This window comes from Phytophthora ramorum (assembly GCF_020800215.1).
Source record: "Phytophthora ramorum isolate Pr-102 chromosome Unknown Phyram_PR-102_s0017, whole genome shotgun sequence".
Taxonomy (NCBI): domain Eukaryota; phylum Oomycota; class Peronosporomycetes; order Peronosporales; family Peronosporaceae; genus Phytophthora; species Phytophthora ramorum.
This window is the reverse complement of record NW_027150663.1, coordinates 318,757-332,946: the sequence shown is the minus strand read 5'-3', so window position 1 is coordinate 332,946 and position 14,190 is coordinate 318,757. Positions and strand designations below refer to the sequence as shown.

Sequence of the window (14,190 nt, the reverse complement as noted above, 5' to 3'; positions counted from 1 at the left end):
ACAAATCGCATCAATTCGCAAACCGTGGACTATTTTTTGGCGGGAACACCAGAGGATCATCATGGACGGGAACGGGACGCCGCCGGCAACTCCGCCGTCGCCTACGAGCCCTGCGCGGCCAGCGCCGCGGTATCTCACGCGCGTGGCTCCAACCTCTCCACCTTCTGAGCCCGCTCTCTCAATCACAGCGCCCGCCGCTTCCGCACGGCCTGATGCCGGCCAGCCCATGTCCCCTTTGTCGCCCATGTCGGCGTCCGTATCGGCCTCCGCCGTGTCTGTGTCGGCCGTATCTGCCACAGACCTACCAGGCCGCTACGGCTTCGCGGAGATGAGCGCGTCGGTGGACGCGACCCCAGCACCGCGATACTTGGGGCGCTACGGAGCGGGGACGGACGACGCGGTTGCCGGAGACGACGGCGACGACGTGGAGGCGGAGCTGCGCCGCATGGCCCAGCGTCAACTGCCCAGAGGAGACTTAGGCCGACGCGAGTGGAGACTGGACAGCTTCACGCCGCAGCAGGGGCCGCACGCCACACACCCCGACGGGATGAGTTCGGGAGCGCCGTCGTCTCCCAGCAGCAGCTCCGTGGCGAGCATCCGCAGTAGTCGCTCGGGCTTGCCGGCGCCTACTCAAGCGGCGCTGCCGCAGCCCCCAGCATCGCCGCCGAGTTCTCCGCGGTCGAGTGCGTCGGTGTCGGCTTCTGCTTCCGCGTCGGCGTACTCACAGTTCCAGAGACAGCAGCAGGAAGAGCAGCAGGCGTTCTCGGGCGCGGTGGTCTGGGGCACCAACATCAGTGTGTCGGAAAGTATGGAGCTCTTCCGAGGCTTCTTGCACCAGTTCAGGATGGAGAACATTGACGCACAGGGAGAAGCGCACTACGTCAAGGCGCTGCGCAGACTGGCGCTGACCCAGTCGCTCGTACTGGATCTGGATACGCAGCATCTGCGCCAATTCCACGGCGTGCGGAAGTTGTATAACCAGCTGATCCTGTTCCCACAGGTGCTGATTCGTATCCTGGATATGGTGGTGACGGAGGAGTATCAGGCGTTGTTTGCAGGCCCTGGCGCCGCAGCCAGTGCTATCGACAGCCTGGGCAATGTGGCGCTGCAGGTGCGCCCGTTTAACCTGCGTGAGTTGTCACCGATGCGTCACTTGAACCCGTCGGATATCGACCAGTTGGTGTGTCTGAAGGGCATGGTGACTCGCTGCAGTGGTGTGTTGCCGGACCTAAAGGAGGCGTTCTTCCGTTGCGCGATGTGCCATGCTACGACTCAGGTGGCCCTAGACCGCGGTCGGATTGAGGAACCTACCAGTTGCTCGCGTTGCTCGTCCCGCATGAGCATGGAGATGATTCACAACCGTTGTGCCTTCACGGACAAACAGATGATCAAGATGCAGGAGACGCCTGATGCCATCCCGGAGGGCGAGACACCCTACACAGTTCTTCTATTTGCATTCGATGACCTCGTTGATGGTGTACGTCCTGGTGACAAGGTGGAGGTGACCGGCATTTACCGTGCAGTACCGATGCGCTCTAACTCGCGGCAACGTGTGGTCAAGTCGGTTTTCAAGACGTACGTGGATGTGGTACATTTCCGTCGAGTGGATGAGCTTACTCGGCGCGACGAGGGTGAGAATGGCGACGAATCCGCTACCCAGCGACAACAGGAAGAGGAGATCAGCGTGATTGGGCCGGCGGATATTGATGTAGAAATGCCGGATCCCTCAGAAGAGCACGCGGATGCCACAGCCGCGGCAGACGCTCAACAGGCTCGCAAGCTGGCAGCTTTTCGCCGTATTGCAGCGCACCCTCGAGTATATGAGAACCTAGCCCACTCGCTCGCGCCGTCTATTTGGGAGCTGGACGACGTCAAGAAAGGGATCTTGTGCATGCTTTTTGGCGGCACACGCAAAGATGGAAGTAGTGGCAGTGTCAACGAGCACGAAGGTGAGCACGAACACGGCGGGGTGGCGCCCAAACGCAAGGCCATGCGCTCTGACATGAACGTGCTTCTGTGCGGAGACCCTGGTACGTCCAAGTCGCAGCTTCTGTCGTACGTTCACAAACTGTCGCCGCGCAGTATTTACACGTCCGGTAAAGGTAGTTCGGCTGTCGGTCTCACGGCCTCGCTGATTCGCGATATGGAAACCAACGACCTTGTGCTCGAGTCTGGCGCTCTGGTTCTGTCCGACGAGGGTATCTGCTGCATTGATGAGTTTGACAAGATGAGCGACTCTGCTCGCTCGGTGCTGCACGAAGTTATGGAGCAGCAGACTGTCAGTATTGCCAAGGCTGGCATCATCTGTTCGTTGAACGCACGAGCGTCCATTTTAGCGTCGGCCAACCCCATCGAGTCGCGCTACAACCCGAACAAGTCTGTGGTGGAAAATGTCAACATTCTGCCCACGCTTCTCTCGCGTTTCGACCTCATCTACCTCATCCTGGACAAGCCGCAACCGGAGTCAGACCGCAAGCTAGCAAAGCACATCGTCGCTCTATATTACGACGAAGAAACTCGTGCACGAGTGCGCGCGCAAAATCGAGGTGGCGAGGGCGCGCCACAGCTTATCAGTATGAAGTTGCTAACCGAGTACATCTCGTATGCCAAACGCAACGTTCACCCGCGGTTATCGGCGGAGGCGAGAGACGCGCTAATTGTTGCGTATTTGGATCTCCGACGGATGGGTGGTGCCAGCGCTGCCTCCGCCAAGAAGAATATTACGGCGACGCCCCGGCAGCTCGAATCGCTGATCCGTATTTCCGAAGCGCTTGCAAGGCTCAAGCTGTGTGAGACCGTGATGCGAAGTGACGTGGATGAAGCACTGCGCCTGATGAATGTGGCGACGCAGCGTGCAGCCATGGATCCGCGGACGGGCACGATCGATATGGACATGATCAACACAGGCCACAGTGTGCTGGAGCGCGAGTCGCTGGCTGACCTCATTACGGGGCTCAAGGAAATTCTAGGCGCGGCGCAGAACCAGTCGATGACCGTGGGCGAAACACGTCGGCACCTGGAGGAGAAGCGCAAGGGCGAAGTGAAGGGCGCCGAGTTCCAAATGGCGCTGCGTTCGCTCGAAGACGATAGCCTCATTCAAGTCTCCCATGGAGTGATCCGCTACTTTGGTGAGCCGACGGGTTGATCAGATTATTTTCCCGGTGATCGGAGTATCGTCAATAAAGACATAGACGAACGCCAAGTCGATTCTGCGTGCTTGTAACACGCGAGTAGCTGACGCCTTGTGGGTTTTCGTTTACCTGAGCCCATTTACTACCACGTTGCTTACGTTTGGAGCTCGATGACGTCGCTGCGGTTCTCGAGCTCTACGTTGCGTAAATACAGGTGCTTGGAGAAGAAGAGCATCACGTGCTGCATGTCTGCACGTGAATCAATCATGGCGTGTCCTTTGCGTGGACGAACCCGAGTTGCAAACAGCTCCTCTGTCGCTTTCCGTGTATGCCGTCTCTCGAATTCGCGGCGTGATCGCTTCGCAAGGACTGCCGGGTAGACCGCATCTGCTGCGCCTGTGACCTGCAGCATCGGCGTTGCCGCAGCACCTCCATCTTCGGACGCCGATGAGTGCGCGCCAACGATAGCACCACCGGCCACCAGAACGACTCCACCCAGCCGCACACCACGCGGCAAAGTCATCGCCAAGTGGAAAGCAACACAGGCTCCCTGCGAAAATGCGAACACGAAGACCCGGGAGTAGCCCCACTCGTACTTGTCGTGCAGCACTTGCAGGAAGCTCCACAGATAGTCCCGTGCCTCGTGGAGACTGTTTCCAGCACAAACAAACACGTCAATGGCCAGAACCACACCCAGGAACTCAGCCATGTTACGGACCTCTCGCTGCGCTGCCTGTGCGGAGTATCGGGCGGAATCACGTCGCCGTTGGCGTCCAGGTCGTCCATCCACGTGAACCCCAGACCAAAGGGCAGTTCCCGGGGAGCTCGAAGCGAAAGCACCGCTATCGTTTAGAGCACATAAAACATTTATCAGAGCCCTCTCAATGCGTGGGTCTCCCAGTCCACAGACCTGTTTGAGGCAGCGCCATTTGCTCCCCCAGCCGAGCAAAAGACTCGTGGGAGTCGCCACGGCCGTGCAGGAACAGCAGCAAATTCTGCGCTGGTGGAGCGCTCCTGCCTGGCTGCACAAGTCTGAATTGTGGGCTGCCCGGGAAGCAGGCCGCGTCCAAGTCCAGACAACCGCCGCCACCCGAAGAAGCTGGTTTAGGTCGCAGCTCAATGGGCGTCTTTGCGTCAGGCGGGGAGTACGACACCCAGCGAGTCTGGCCGTTAGCGCTGCGCATAAGCGCCAGACGCGCCGCCGCATGCTCGCGCACCACCTCCTCCATGCGCGCCGTCTTATAAAATGGGCTTCTTTTGCAGCAGAATAGGGGCCAGTCATGGGAATCTACCCATTTCAGCGTCAACTCAGAGCACTTGGAGCACACGTGCGACTGATGCAGGAAGCGTTTCGCTAGCAATTGCTGCAAATTAATCGTCATGAGACAGAGGCAACTGAAAGAACGGGGGCAGCTGCAGGACACCTCGCTCAGCGCCGACAAGCAAGTTCTCCACAAACTTTGGCCTCCTCCCGACGACGACAAGCAGCTTCATCCCGGCTGGCAGGATTGCCGCCATCCTGGATTTCGAGGCGCGACAGCCGCTCCGTTCCATAGCGGGTGGCGTCGTCATGTATGGCACCGAGGATCATGCCAAGCGCGGCGGCGTAAACGGACAGCAGGAAGCACACACAGCGCGAGAGTGTCCTCCGCGTTGTTCGATTGCGAGATCCAGCAGTCGTTACACTGACTCTTGACGTTTCGCCGCCCAATGAGCGCGCGGCAGTTCCGGCTGCTTTTGAACCGTTATCAAACGCAGCTCCAACAGCTTCTCCGACAATATTCTCGAGGCCCTCTGCCAACGACACCTTCGGCGCTCTCAGTCCGCCCCCGCTATTATAGCATGCAGGCAGCACCGTCGGAGCGCCAATGTCGCTGCCCGTTTCGGAAAAAGAAGCGCTGCGGCAGAAAAGCCGATGGCAATCGCGCCGCAACGTCAACTGGAAGCGGTTGCCTCAAAAGGGGGAAGCATGCGCAAAAGCCGGTACTTGTAGAAGCAAATAATCTATTCAAGTAGATTCAAGCCGTTTTTGTACTTAATTTGTGCCTGAACCTACTTGAATAGATTAATTCCTCCGGGCAATGGTTGCCCATCAGGGTAAGGGTGCGCTGCAGACTCCAGCTGAGGCGAGTAGACGTGGACTACGACGGACGATAATGCATTCTGGCGCAATTCGCAGTGGGGATTTTGAGCCGGAAGACTCACGGCAACGACACTCGGAAGCGCTTCGCTAGCTCGGTCGCTCGACTATCGCAGCGTCTTCCCACTAGTCAGTGGCGTCCACTTCGTCGCTCACTGCTAGTATCAAACCAGCGACACACCCAGAGAGAGAGGAAGCGACTCGGTCGGGCCAACTTCACATCTGCGGACGATGCGACAGCGAGCGAGTACCAAGACGCAGCGGCGGCTCAAGCAGCAGCAGCTGCGCGACCCGTACGCACTCACGGGCGACGTGAACTCGGAGGCGCCGACCTTCCGCGTGGGAGGCCTCGTGACGGCTGTGGGTGCGTTGCAGCTCGTGGCGGCGCTGGCATTCAGCGGCTTCGTGTTCGGCGGCGCGCTACTCTTCTGTGCCGCGCTGTCGGCGGTGCTGGGACTGGCGCTGTTGCACCACAGCGACGCCAAGGGCAGTCGCCAGGGACTGGGACTGATGCAGGCCATTGGCCAACTGCTCGCGCTGCGCCGCAGTGCGCTCGACTACTCGCTAACGCTCTCAATCGCGCAGAGTGAGGGGTACCGGACGCAGAAGCAGCTGCAGATCGCGGTTGTGCCGTCCAGCCCCACGCCGCAAAAGGTGGTGGCGGCCATGGCGCTGACACAGGAGGAGCCAGTGCACAAGAAGAAGATGACGGGCTTGAAGGCCTTGCCGACGATCTCTGTGGAGGCCACGGGAGAGCTGCCTGTGGAGAAGCCCCGAGCCAACTCGGAACCGAAGCAGGTCCTGCGGACTCGACCACTGCTGCCGCTCAAGCCGAAGGTGCAGGTGGCTGCACCAGAGGAGAAGAAGAAAAAGAAGACGCAGGTGAAAACGACGGCGGTGAAACAGGAAACGAAGGCCCCGCAAGTGCAGCTGAAAGCGCAGCCGAAGCTGCAGCAGCAGAAAAAGCCCGAACCAAAGTTGACCCAGGTCGCTGCCAAGAAGGAAGTGCAGGTACCGACGGTGCTCCACAAGAATGAACCGGCGGTTGTTATTCCGGCGGTGCTGCCCAAGGCGGAGCTGGTAGCAGAACAGCCGAAGCCCAAGCCGGTGGCAACTGTTCCTGCCACTGTTGTTGTGGAGCCGTTCGTTTCGGAGGCGAATGTGTCTGTTATCGCGCCGATGCCGGTCTTTCCTGAGCGGAAGTCTTTGGTGGAAGTCGCTCGTGGAGAGCCGGCCATGGAGCAGGAGCTGGTTGTCACTCGGAAGGTCCTGCTATATCTGAGCCCGGAAAACGAGTCGGTGATGGACGTGGAGGACCAGCAAATGGAGCAAGAACATGAGCTGGAGCTGGAGCACCACGAGTCGGAAAATTTTGATCTTTCGACGGAGGCATTCCCACCTTTGTCTCCGCCAATGGCACCGCGCGCTCCGATGCCGGCTCCTCCATCCAACGCCATGGAGCCGAACTTCCTGATGGACATTGAGCTGGAACCGATCTCCAAGCCGGGGAACAAATTGATTTCGTTCGGTTCTCTGCGTCTTAAGCCTGTGGGCAATGCTGAGCTCCGTACGATGCTGGATGAGCTGGACGTGATGCGTTTGGAGCTCGACGCCGCGATGGCTCGCTGCAGTTCATTGCTGAGCGGAAAAGAAGAAAAGGTTTTGGCACCAAGCTCACCCGAGCTGGAGCCCGAAGAGGAACCTATCTTTTGCTTCTAATATTTGATTGCTGAATCGGCATGATGCACTCGCACGCTGCGGGTTCGCGAGAGCTGCAAGCGTCTTCGCTTTTGATACGCCTTCGAGGTGTACGTGCGTCATATTTTGTTTTGTTTTTTATAGGAGAAAACCAGAAAACGACAAGAAACATGGGAAAGCAAGTAAACGCCACAATAAAAATTCCACGGGCTCCGCGCCATCCACCCCCTAAGTAGCTTCGCGTTGCCTTTCTTGCTTGTGAGTGCTATCGATGATAAGCCCGCTCACTACTTGTTGAGGAAGGCCATGAAGGACGAGTAGGCACGTTCGAGGTCGAAGCTGAGTTGGCGAGTCTGCTCCTCGTCCAGTTCCTCGGACGCACGCATGGCGTTCATGGTACGCAGCCAGCCCTCAATCTTGTCGCGACCAGCAAAGTCGGGCGGCAGGCCGCTGACCATCGTCAACGAGCTCATCATCTCGCTCAGCAGCGGCTGGATCTCGTCCACGGCACGGATGTTGAGCTTGAGCACGTCCATGAGCGTGATGAAGTTCTGCACAGTCTGCGCCACATTGACCGAGTCGGTCTTGCGGTTGGTCGTGTTGTGCACCACCGTGGCGGGCACGCCGATACGCACGAGGCGCTCCAGTGCTCGCGGACAGTCCAGTCTGTACTCGGACACGAAGCTCTCGACGCTGTCAATGAAGCCTCCAAGCCGCAGCGCCGTCTCCGCCGTCTTGTACTGTGAAATAAGCTTCGTGCACGCCTCCGTGTACTGCAGCAGCAGCCAATTGCAACTCAGTCAGCAACAAGTAATTAACTAACTGCACACAATAGGATGCAGACCTCTTCAGGTGTGATGGCGTCGCGCACGTAGGCGGCTTCCAGGTGCTCCGTGGTCTTGAAGATGGCGAACAAGTCGGACAGGTCCTCGTACTTGCGTCGGTCCTTAGTGTCCGCCCAGAGCTTGATCTCCTGTGGTTGAGAATGGTTAGAAATGGAGTCGACGAGGCGAGCAGATCACGTCGGAACGTACTCGGTTGAGCTGCGGCGGCGGGGGGGCCCGATACGTCATCTACACAGTCGTGGGCACGGGTTTAAGCAGAGTAGAGGTAAGGGACAAGAGCGTGAATATTAGGGAACGCACGGAGGATGAAGACGGCGGCTGCGCGAGGTCGCCGAAGCCGTACGACGCCATGTTGGCTTGGTGTCGTATCGGAAAATGGAGAGGGCCAATCAGAGGGCGTGTACAACGGAGAATGTGTGTATTAGGAATGTCTTTTAACGTCCACCATCGTCCTCTGTAGACGACTTGCGCTATTGTTACCGCAAGCTGTTAGACGATCTCGTCGGGCGTTGCGTCGATGAGCTTCTGGATCTGGAACTGCTTCTCCACGATCGGCCGCACATCATCAACGTCTACGAGGCTTTCTAGGAAGGGCAGCAGGTTCAGCAACTCGGCGTCCGCTTCATCGTCATACCACGTCTCGATGGGGATGCCGTTGTTCACCTAGAGATTAGAGCAGTCGTGTCATGGTTAGTCGCGCGTAGCAAAACGTTGTAGGCAGGTGAGGATCGACGCACCTGGTACCCGAACGCATGGGGGGAGTTGTCAACCAGCACGACCTTCGACAGATCGCGGCCGAGCACGCTCAGATCCTTCAAGTAGTTCCCAAAGACGTCCAGGCAGTCATCTCGGTACAGTCGGTACTTGATGAGGTTGCGGTGCGGGTCCAGCATGTTCATAAGCTTCTCGGCGTACACCTTGTGAGACGCGGTGAATACCACGATCTCAAAGAGCTTGGACACGCGCTTGAGGAAGTACTCCATGTGCGGGCGCTTCTTCACGTTGACTGTATACTCCACGCCGTTAAATGTGACCTGCGGAGCAAACGGCAGCGTGAGTCAGGGAAAAGCGACGGCACGTCAAGATCGCAGCCTACCGGGAACTGCATGTGCGCGTCCTTCACTTCGTCCACGCTGCAGTGTACGAGGGTCTCGTCCAAGTCCAAAACCAAGCAGATCTTGGGCGCGTTGCGTGACCGTTCTGGCAGCGAGATCGGCCGCTTGCCCTCGACAACGTCTTCGTACTTGGGCAGAGTCTTCATGAAGTAGAACCTATACGGTACATCTCACCAGCACAGTTAATTCTCGAGCCAACTCTCGGGAGGCCTTTCCAGATCGATCCAGCGTGACAAACTTACGGGTTGAACTCTTGCTCTGGCGGAGTAGCGTCTTCCTCCTCTTGGCCGCCAGCCTCCTCGGTAACAACCGCGTGCCCTGTCTCCTCAACTGTCTCCTCCTCCATTTTCTCGTCAAGCTGCTCACTCGCAGTCGCAAACTTGGACTCAAGTCGGACTCGTCCGTTCGGTGGAGAGGCGCTCGTGGACCGCGACACTTTCGGCGGCTTCAGTGTAGGTGAGAACAGCTCGTCGTTCGCGTCTTCACTCGCACTAGCGTCCGCACTGGCCGCCGCATCTTCTTCCTGCTGCTGCTTCTCCTCCTCGTCGCCCTCCGACGAAGCGGCCGAGTCGTAGTTAAGCCTCGTGCGCGCCTTCTTGGCCCTGGGCTTCTCCTCTTGGTCGTACTCTTTCAGCAACTTCCGGGGCGAGAAGAACTTTTCCTCCTCCTTGGACTTGGGCTCGTTCGTGTCTCGGGCGTCAGACAGCGGGGCGCGCTTCGCCTTGGCGGATTTATTGTTCTCTGCAAAATCACACATGAAATTAGCATTGGCGCAGCACTGCAAAGCTACAACCACGCGTCGTACCTGCCGCCTTGGTGTGGCGCTTCATGGGCGTGGACGCGATAGGCGAGAGCGGGTCTGCGTAGTGGCCCTGCGGCGAGGGCGACTGCTTGCTCTTGCGGCTCTTGCGGCGCGGGCGCTTGCGCTTGCGGCTGGCGTCGTCCGCCATCTTCACTCGACTCGACCTCGGCTCGCCCAAGCTGACGACAGAAAATTCAATTTTCGCGCTCATTCGTTTTTGAAAAATTGTTTGAGCCAAATATCAAGTTGAAGCCAAATATGGCTTTTCGTCTTGAGGACGAAGCGTATTAATATGCAGGCTGTTGGGCAGATCCTGGCGCCATTCGCAGCCATACAGCGGACGGAGAGGAAGTCATCGCACTGACATGAAGGCGGATAAGCCACGCGGAGTGAGCGCGATGCTGCAGAGCCGGCGGCTGCTGTGGTTGCACCACAAGCGCAAAGTGCAGTACCAGGTCATGTGTCGCGTGCGAAAGGTACTTACTGGGCTTGCTTTGAGCAGTGAGTGGCAATTGACATTAACGCGGTGTGTGTATGTGCCCTTTGGCAGCAACTGGCGTCGCCCGACGATGTGTACGAGCAGCACGAGCAGCGATTCCTGGGGCTGCTGCAGAAGCTGCTGGACATCCGCAAGAGTCTCGAGCACTACCGCGCGACGGCACTGCCACTGTACTGCTCTGCGTGCGCGAGTCTTGGCGCGGACGTGTGGTGCGTCGTGAGCGTGGATGCCGTGGGCAAAGGAGCCGACGCCGAGAAGTTCCGACACGCCATGTGCGCGATCAACGAGACGAAGGAGGCTAAAAACCACTTCTTCAATGCGGTGCGTAGGATCTGCCGAGTCTTTTGGAAGGGTTATCGAAGCTGACTGTATTGTTGCTGCCGAGCAGGACGCCGTGCTGTCAGGAGCGCTGCGGTTCCTGGATATCCACATCAACGCCATGAAGTCGGTGCAGTCTCAGATCTCACATCGCAAAGACGTCAAGCTTGAATTCGACCGATACGAACAGAAGCTCAGTAAGATGAGGAAGCGCAAAAATGCTGGGACGTCGACGCAGCGGCTGGAGCGCAACGAGCAGAAACTGCACAAGGCTCGGGTGGCGCTGCAGACGGTGACGTTTGACCTCTATCGCGTGTTCGCCAAGTATGAGAGCGAGCGGGACACCATGTTGAACGGCGAGCTGGAAATGGTGCGGCAGGTCATGCACAACTTTTATGCCAAGAACGCGGAGGCCACGAATTTCGCCATCCCGGAGGAGGTCGACCGCAACGTCGTGGACGCCCGCGCCGAGCAACTCTTCAAGAGCATGGTCGAGAAGGAGGGGGAGCAGGACGCGCTCAAGCTTCTTCCTTCAACTGACAGCAGCAGCAGCAGCAACTCGCCCCCGCCGTTCACTCTCACAATAGATGGCGCCCAACCATCATCAGGCTTCACTCCATCAGTGCCAAACGCGCTCGTCCAGACAAAACCAGCAACGATGAAGACCTCCTCGGTGCCTGGCTCCTCTGGGGAAAAGCAGACCCGAACGCACTCGACCGATATGAGCTCGGGACCGGAGCGAGACAGCTTCGAGGAGGACGAACTGAGCGAGAAGCTCAAAACCATCCAGCTCTCACGCCCGTCGATCCAGCCAGTGAAGGTCTACCGCCCCCGAGCATAGCTAGCGACCAGTACCAGTAAATAAGCCTTGAATTGAATGCTTCTCGGACCAGTTGCTGTTGGACGCGTAGGTCCTCGTCGACGAACACATGTCCTCGTTGAAGTTGCGCTGACGTCAGCAAAGGGGATGGGCACTGGTTGACTCGCATTCACTCGCCATTGTCTATTTCTCCTGCTAAGATGACTCTACAGACTGCTGGAGAGCCCAAGAACAGCGCAATGAGTGCGTCCAAAACGGCGTTCGTGGCTCAGAGCGAGGGTGCATACGGCTACGGAGGCGGAACGACGCTGCGGATCGACGACATGCGCTCGACCGAGTTCCCTCACATGGAAGGGAGCGTGTACTTGGACCACGCGGGCGCGACAATGTACTCTAAGACGCAGCTAGACGCGGCGTTCCAAGAGCTCAATGCGGGGCTCTTCACTAACCCACACAGCGCCATTGGCAACGCGCACGTGGATTCGACCAGCGCCAAGATTGAAGGCGTCCGACGCCAGTTGCTGAAGTTTTTCTCGGCGAGTGAGGACGAGTACACGCTGGTCTTCACGTCGGGAGCGACGGCGGCACTGAAGCTGGTCGGGGAGAGCTTCCCATGGAGCGAGGACAGCACGTTTGCCCATTCCATTGACTCGCACACCAGTGTGATTGGTATCCGAGGATATGCGGCTGCAGGCGGCGCGAAGGTAGACTGCGTCGGTCTGGAGGAGCTGGAGGAGCAAGAGTACGATGCAGTCGATGAGGAGGAGGAATTGTCAGCTTGCTCTCCATCAACTGAGTCTTCGGAGTCTACGCCCATGAGCTTGTTTGCGTTCCCTGCCGAGTGCAACTTCAGTGGCACGCGGCACTCGCTTGGGCTTGTAGACCGGATTCGCACTGGTCGGTGGACAAACTCTTCAAGGAAGAACTCGAAATGGTTCGTACTGCTCGATGCCGCCAAGTATGTTGCGACTCAGCGACTTGATCTGTCTGTGCATCACCCGGATTTCGTGGTGCTTTCGTTCTACAAGATCTTTGGATACCCTACGGGACTTGGTGCGCTGGTTGTGCGGAAGGCTGCACTAACTCAGTTGAAGAAGCGGTATCATGGCGGCGGCACGGTGCAGAGCATTCTCGCCACTCGAAACTATACTGTGCCGCGTGGGCTGGACTGCAGTGAGGACATCAGTTCTCGATTTGCTGATGGCACGCAGTCATTCCTATCGATTCTTGCGCTGCGCCACGGTATCAACCAAGTGGAGAAGCTGGGCATGGAAAACATTTCAGCTCACACGACCGCACTGAGGACGTTGCTTGTTGACAAGTTCACTGCTCTGAAGCACTGGAACAATCGCCCTATCTGTGAGATCTACGCCAATGACAACAGGATAAAGCAGCAAGGGCCGACTGTTGCGTGCAATTTTCTTCGTTCTGACGGCAGCTACGTCGGGTACAGCGAGGTCCACAAGCTCGCTGAGATTCACAACATCCATTTAAGGACAGGCTGCTTCTGCAACCCTGGCGCGTGTCAGCACTACCTCGGCTTGAGAGAGTCCGATTTGATGTCAAACATCGCGGCAGGCCATATCTGTGGTGATGACATCGATGTGGTCAATGGCCTGCCCACTGGTGCAATTCGCTTGTCGCTCGGGTACATGACGACGTTTGAAGATGTTGAAGCGTTTGTAGAATTTGCGTCCAAATACTTCGTGTCCAGGACAGTGCCGGCAGCGGATGTAAAGGCCAGCTCGCTGCCCGCGACCAATTCGCCACGGCCTCTCTGCAAGGGCCCTTACCTCTGCAAGCTCACATTGTTCCCCATCAAATCCTGTACTGGGATGGTCGTCAACGCATGGCCTGTTGGATCGAGAGGTCTGTTGTTCGACCGCGAATTCGCAATCGTGGATTTGTCGACGGGCAGTGCGCTGACGCTCAAGACGGTGCCAGAGATGTGCTTCTTGCACCCCGTTATCGATCTCGGGCGCGAGACGCTGACAATATCTTATTGCAAACCCGATGGCGTGGGGGTTCGGCAGGCCACAACCACGCAGTCGCCTTCTGAGTCTCGATCGCCGTCGTCGTTTACGATTTCTCTGCGTGCAGATGTCTCGACCACAAAACACCAGGACGAAGACAACCCTCGCAGTATGCGCGTGTGCACCGGGGTGTGCAAAGGTCGTGACGTTGGCTCCAAAGTCTCTCGATGGCTCAGCGCTTGTCTCGGTCGGCAGTGTGCGCTCGTGCGAGTGTCTAGCCGCCACCTCCGCGCTTCCCAAGCTGATCGACCGAAGAAAAGCGGCCAGTCCTCACCAGACCTACGCCCCGAAGCTGCCGCCCCCACACCAATCGCTACTCCACCCATCGGGTTTGCCAACCAGGCACAGTACTTGCTCATTTCGCGCCAGAGCATCGCGCACTTCAACGCGGTGCTCCGCTCCGTGGACAGCTCCATGGCCGTCGACGAGGACGTCTTCCGCGCCAACCTCATCGTGGACGGGTGCGCCGAGTCCTTCGAGGAAGACCGGTGGCGGGGCGTCCGCATCAGAGGCGGTGGTGGTGCCGGCGACTTTGACTTTGACGTCTCGGGCCCGTGCAGCCGCTGTAGCGTGATCAACCTGGACCAGCGCACGGGACAGTTCAACCGGCGGCCGTTGCAGGTGTTGTCGAGCTACAGGCGGCAGCGCAGCAGCATCTTCTTCGGCCAGTTCCTGACGCTGCAGGCAGCAGCTAGCGCTAGCGTGTGGCTCCGAGTCGGGGACCGTGTTGAAGCTCATTGGACTGTGTAATAACCCAATTTGGAACCCAAACTCAAAACGCAAAGTGCC

General features: G+C 58.2%; 7 protein-coding genes across 7 annotated transcripts; 4 read left to right on the top strand and 3 right to left on the bottom strand.

Annotated features, from left to right (window-relative positions):
* Positions 1-61: 61 nt before the first annotated feature.
* Positions 62-3,145, top strand: KRP23_13236 (DNA replication licensing factor MCM4; the record flags this gene model as incomplete). The annotated part of the gene is made up of 1 exon (XM_067883923.1): positions 62-3,145. One exon carries the CDS (start codon positions 62-64, stop codon positions 3,143-3,145), a length of 3,084 nt encoding a protein of 1,027 aa, XP_067738555.1.
* Positions 3,146-3,285: 140 nt separating this feature from the next.
* Positions 3,286-4,360, bottom strand: KRP23_13235 (putative hydrolase; the record flags this gene model as incomplete). The annotated part of the gene is made up of 3 exons (XM_067883921.1): positions 3,286-3,781; positions 3,850-3,973; positions 4,042-4,360. 3 exons carry the CDS (start codon positions 4,358-4,360, stop codon positions 3,286-3,288), a joined length of 939 nt encoding a protein of 312 aa, XP_067738554.1.
* Positions 4,361-5,502: 1,142 nt separating this feature from the next.
* Positions 5,503-6,990, top strand: KRP23_13234 (uncharacterized protein; the record flags this gene model as incomplete). The annotated part of the gene is made up of 1 exon (XM_067883920.1): positions 5,503-6,990. One exon carries the CDS (start codon positions 5,503-5,505, stop codon positions 6,988-6,990), a length of 1,488 nt encoding a protein of 495 aa, XP_067738553.1.
* A 266-nt stretch (positions 6,991-7,256) lies between these two features.
* On the bottom strand, positions 7,257-8,165 carry KRP23_13233 (Vacuolar protein sorting-associated protein 28-like protein 2; the record flags this gene model as incomplete). Its single annotated transcript, XM_067883919.1, has 4 exons — positions 7,257-7,742; positions 7,814-7,942; positions 8,004-8,042; positions 8,115-8,165. 4 exons carry the CDS (start codon positions 8,163-8,165, stop codon positions 7,257-7,259), a joined length of 705 nt encoding a protein of 234 aa, XP_067738552.1.
* Positions 8,166-8,303: 138 nt separating this feature from the next.
* On the bottom strand, positions 8,304-9,879 carry KRP23_13232 (CTD small phosphatase-like protein 2; the record flags this gene model as incomplete). Its single annotated transcript, XM_067883918.1, has 5 exons — positions 8,304-8,477; positions 8,552-8,848; positions 8,911-9,085; positions 9,172-9,670; positions 9,735-9,879. The coding sequence occupies 5 exons, from the start codon at positions 9,877-9,879 to the stop codon at positions 8,304-8,306; spliced, it is 1,290 nt and encodes a 429-aa protein (XP_067738551.1).
* A 217-nt stretch (positions 9,880-10,096) lies between these two features.
* On the top strand, positions 10,097-11,389 carry KRP23_13231 (uncharacterized protein; the record flags this gene model as incomplete). Its single annotated transcript, XM_067883917.1, has 3 exons — positions 10,097-10,207; positions 10,282-10,551; positions 10,619-11,389. 3 exons carry the CDS (start codon positions 10,097-10,099, stop codon positions 11,387-11,389), a joined length of 1,152 nt encoding a protein of 383 aa, XP_067738550.1.
* A 179-nt stretch (positions 11,390-11,568) lies between these two features.
* On the top strand, positions 11,569-14,151 carry KRP23_13230 (Molybdenum cofactor sulfurase; the record flags this gene model as incomplete). Its single annotated transcript, XM_067883916.1, has 1 exon — positions 11,569-14,151. One exon carries the CDS (start codon positions 11,569-11,571, stop codon positions 14,149-14,151), a length of 2,583 nt encoding a protein of 860 aa, XP_067738549.1.
* Positions 14,152-14,190: the final 39 nt, after the last annotated feature.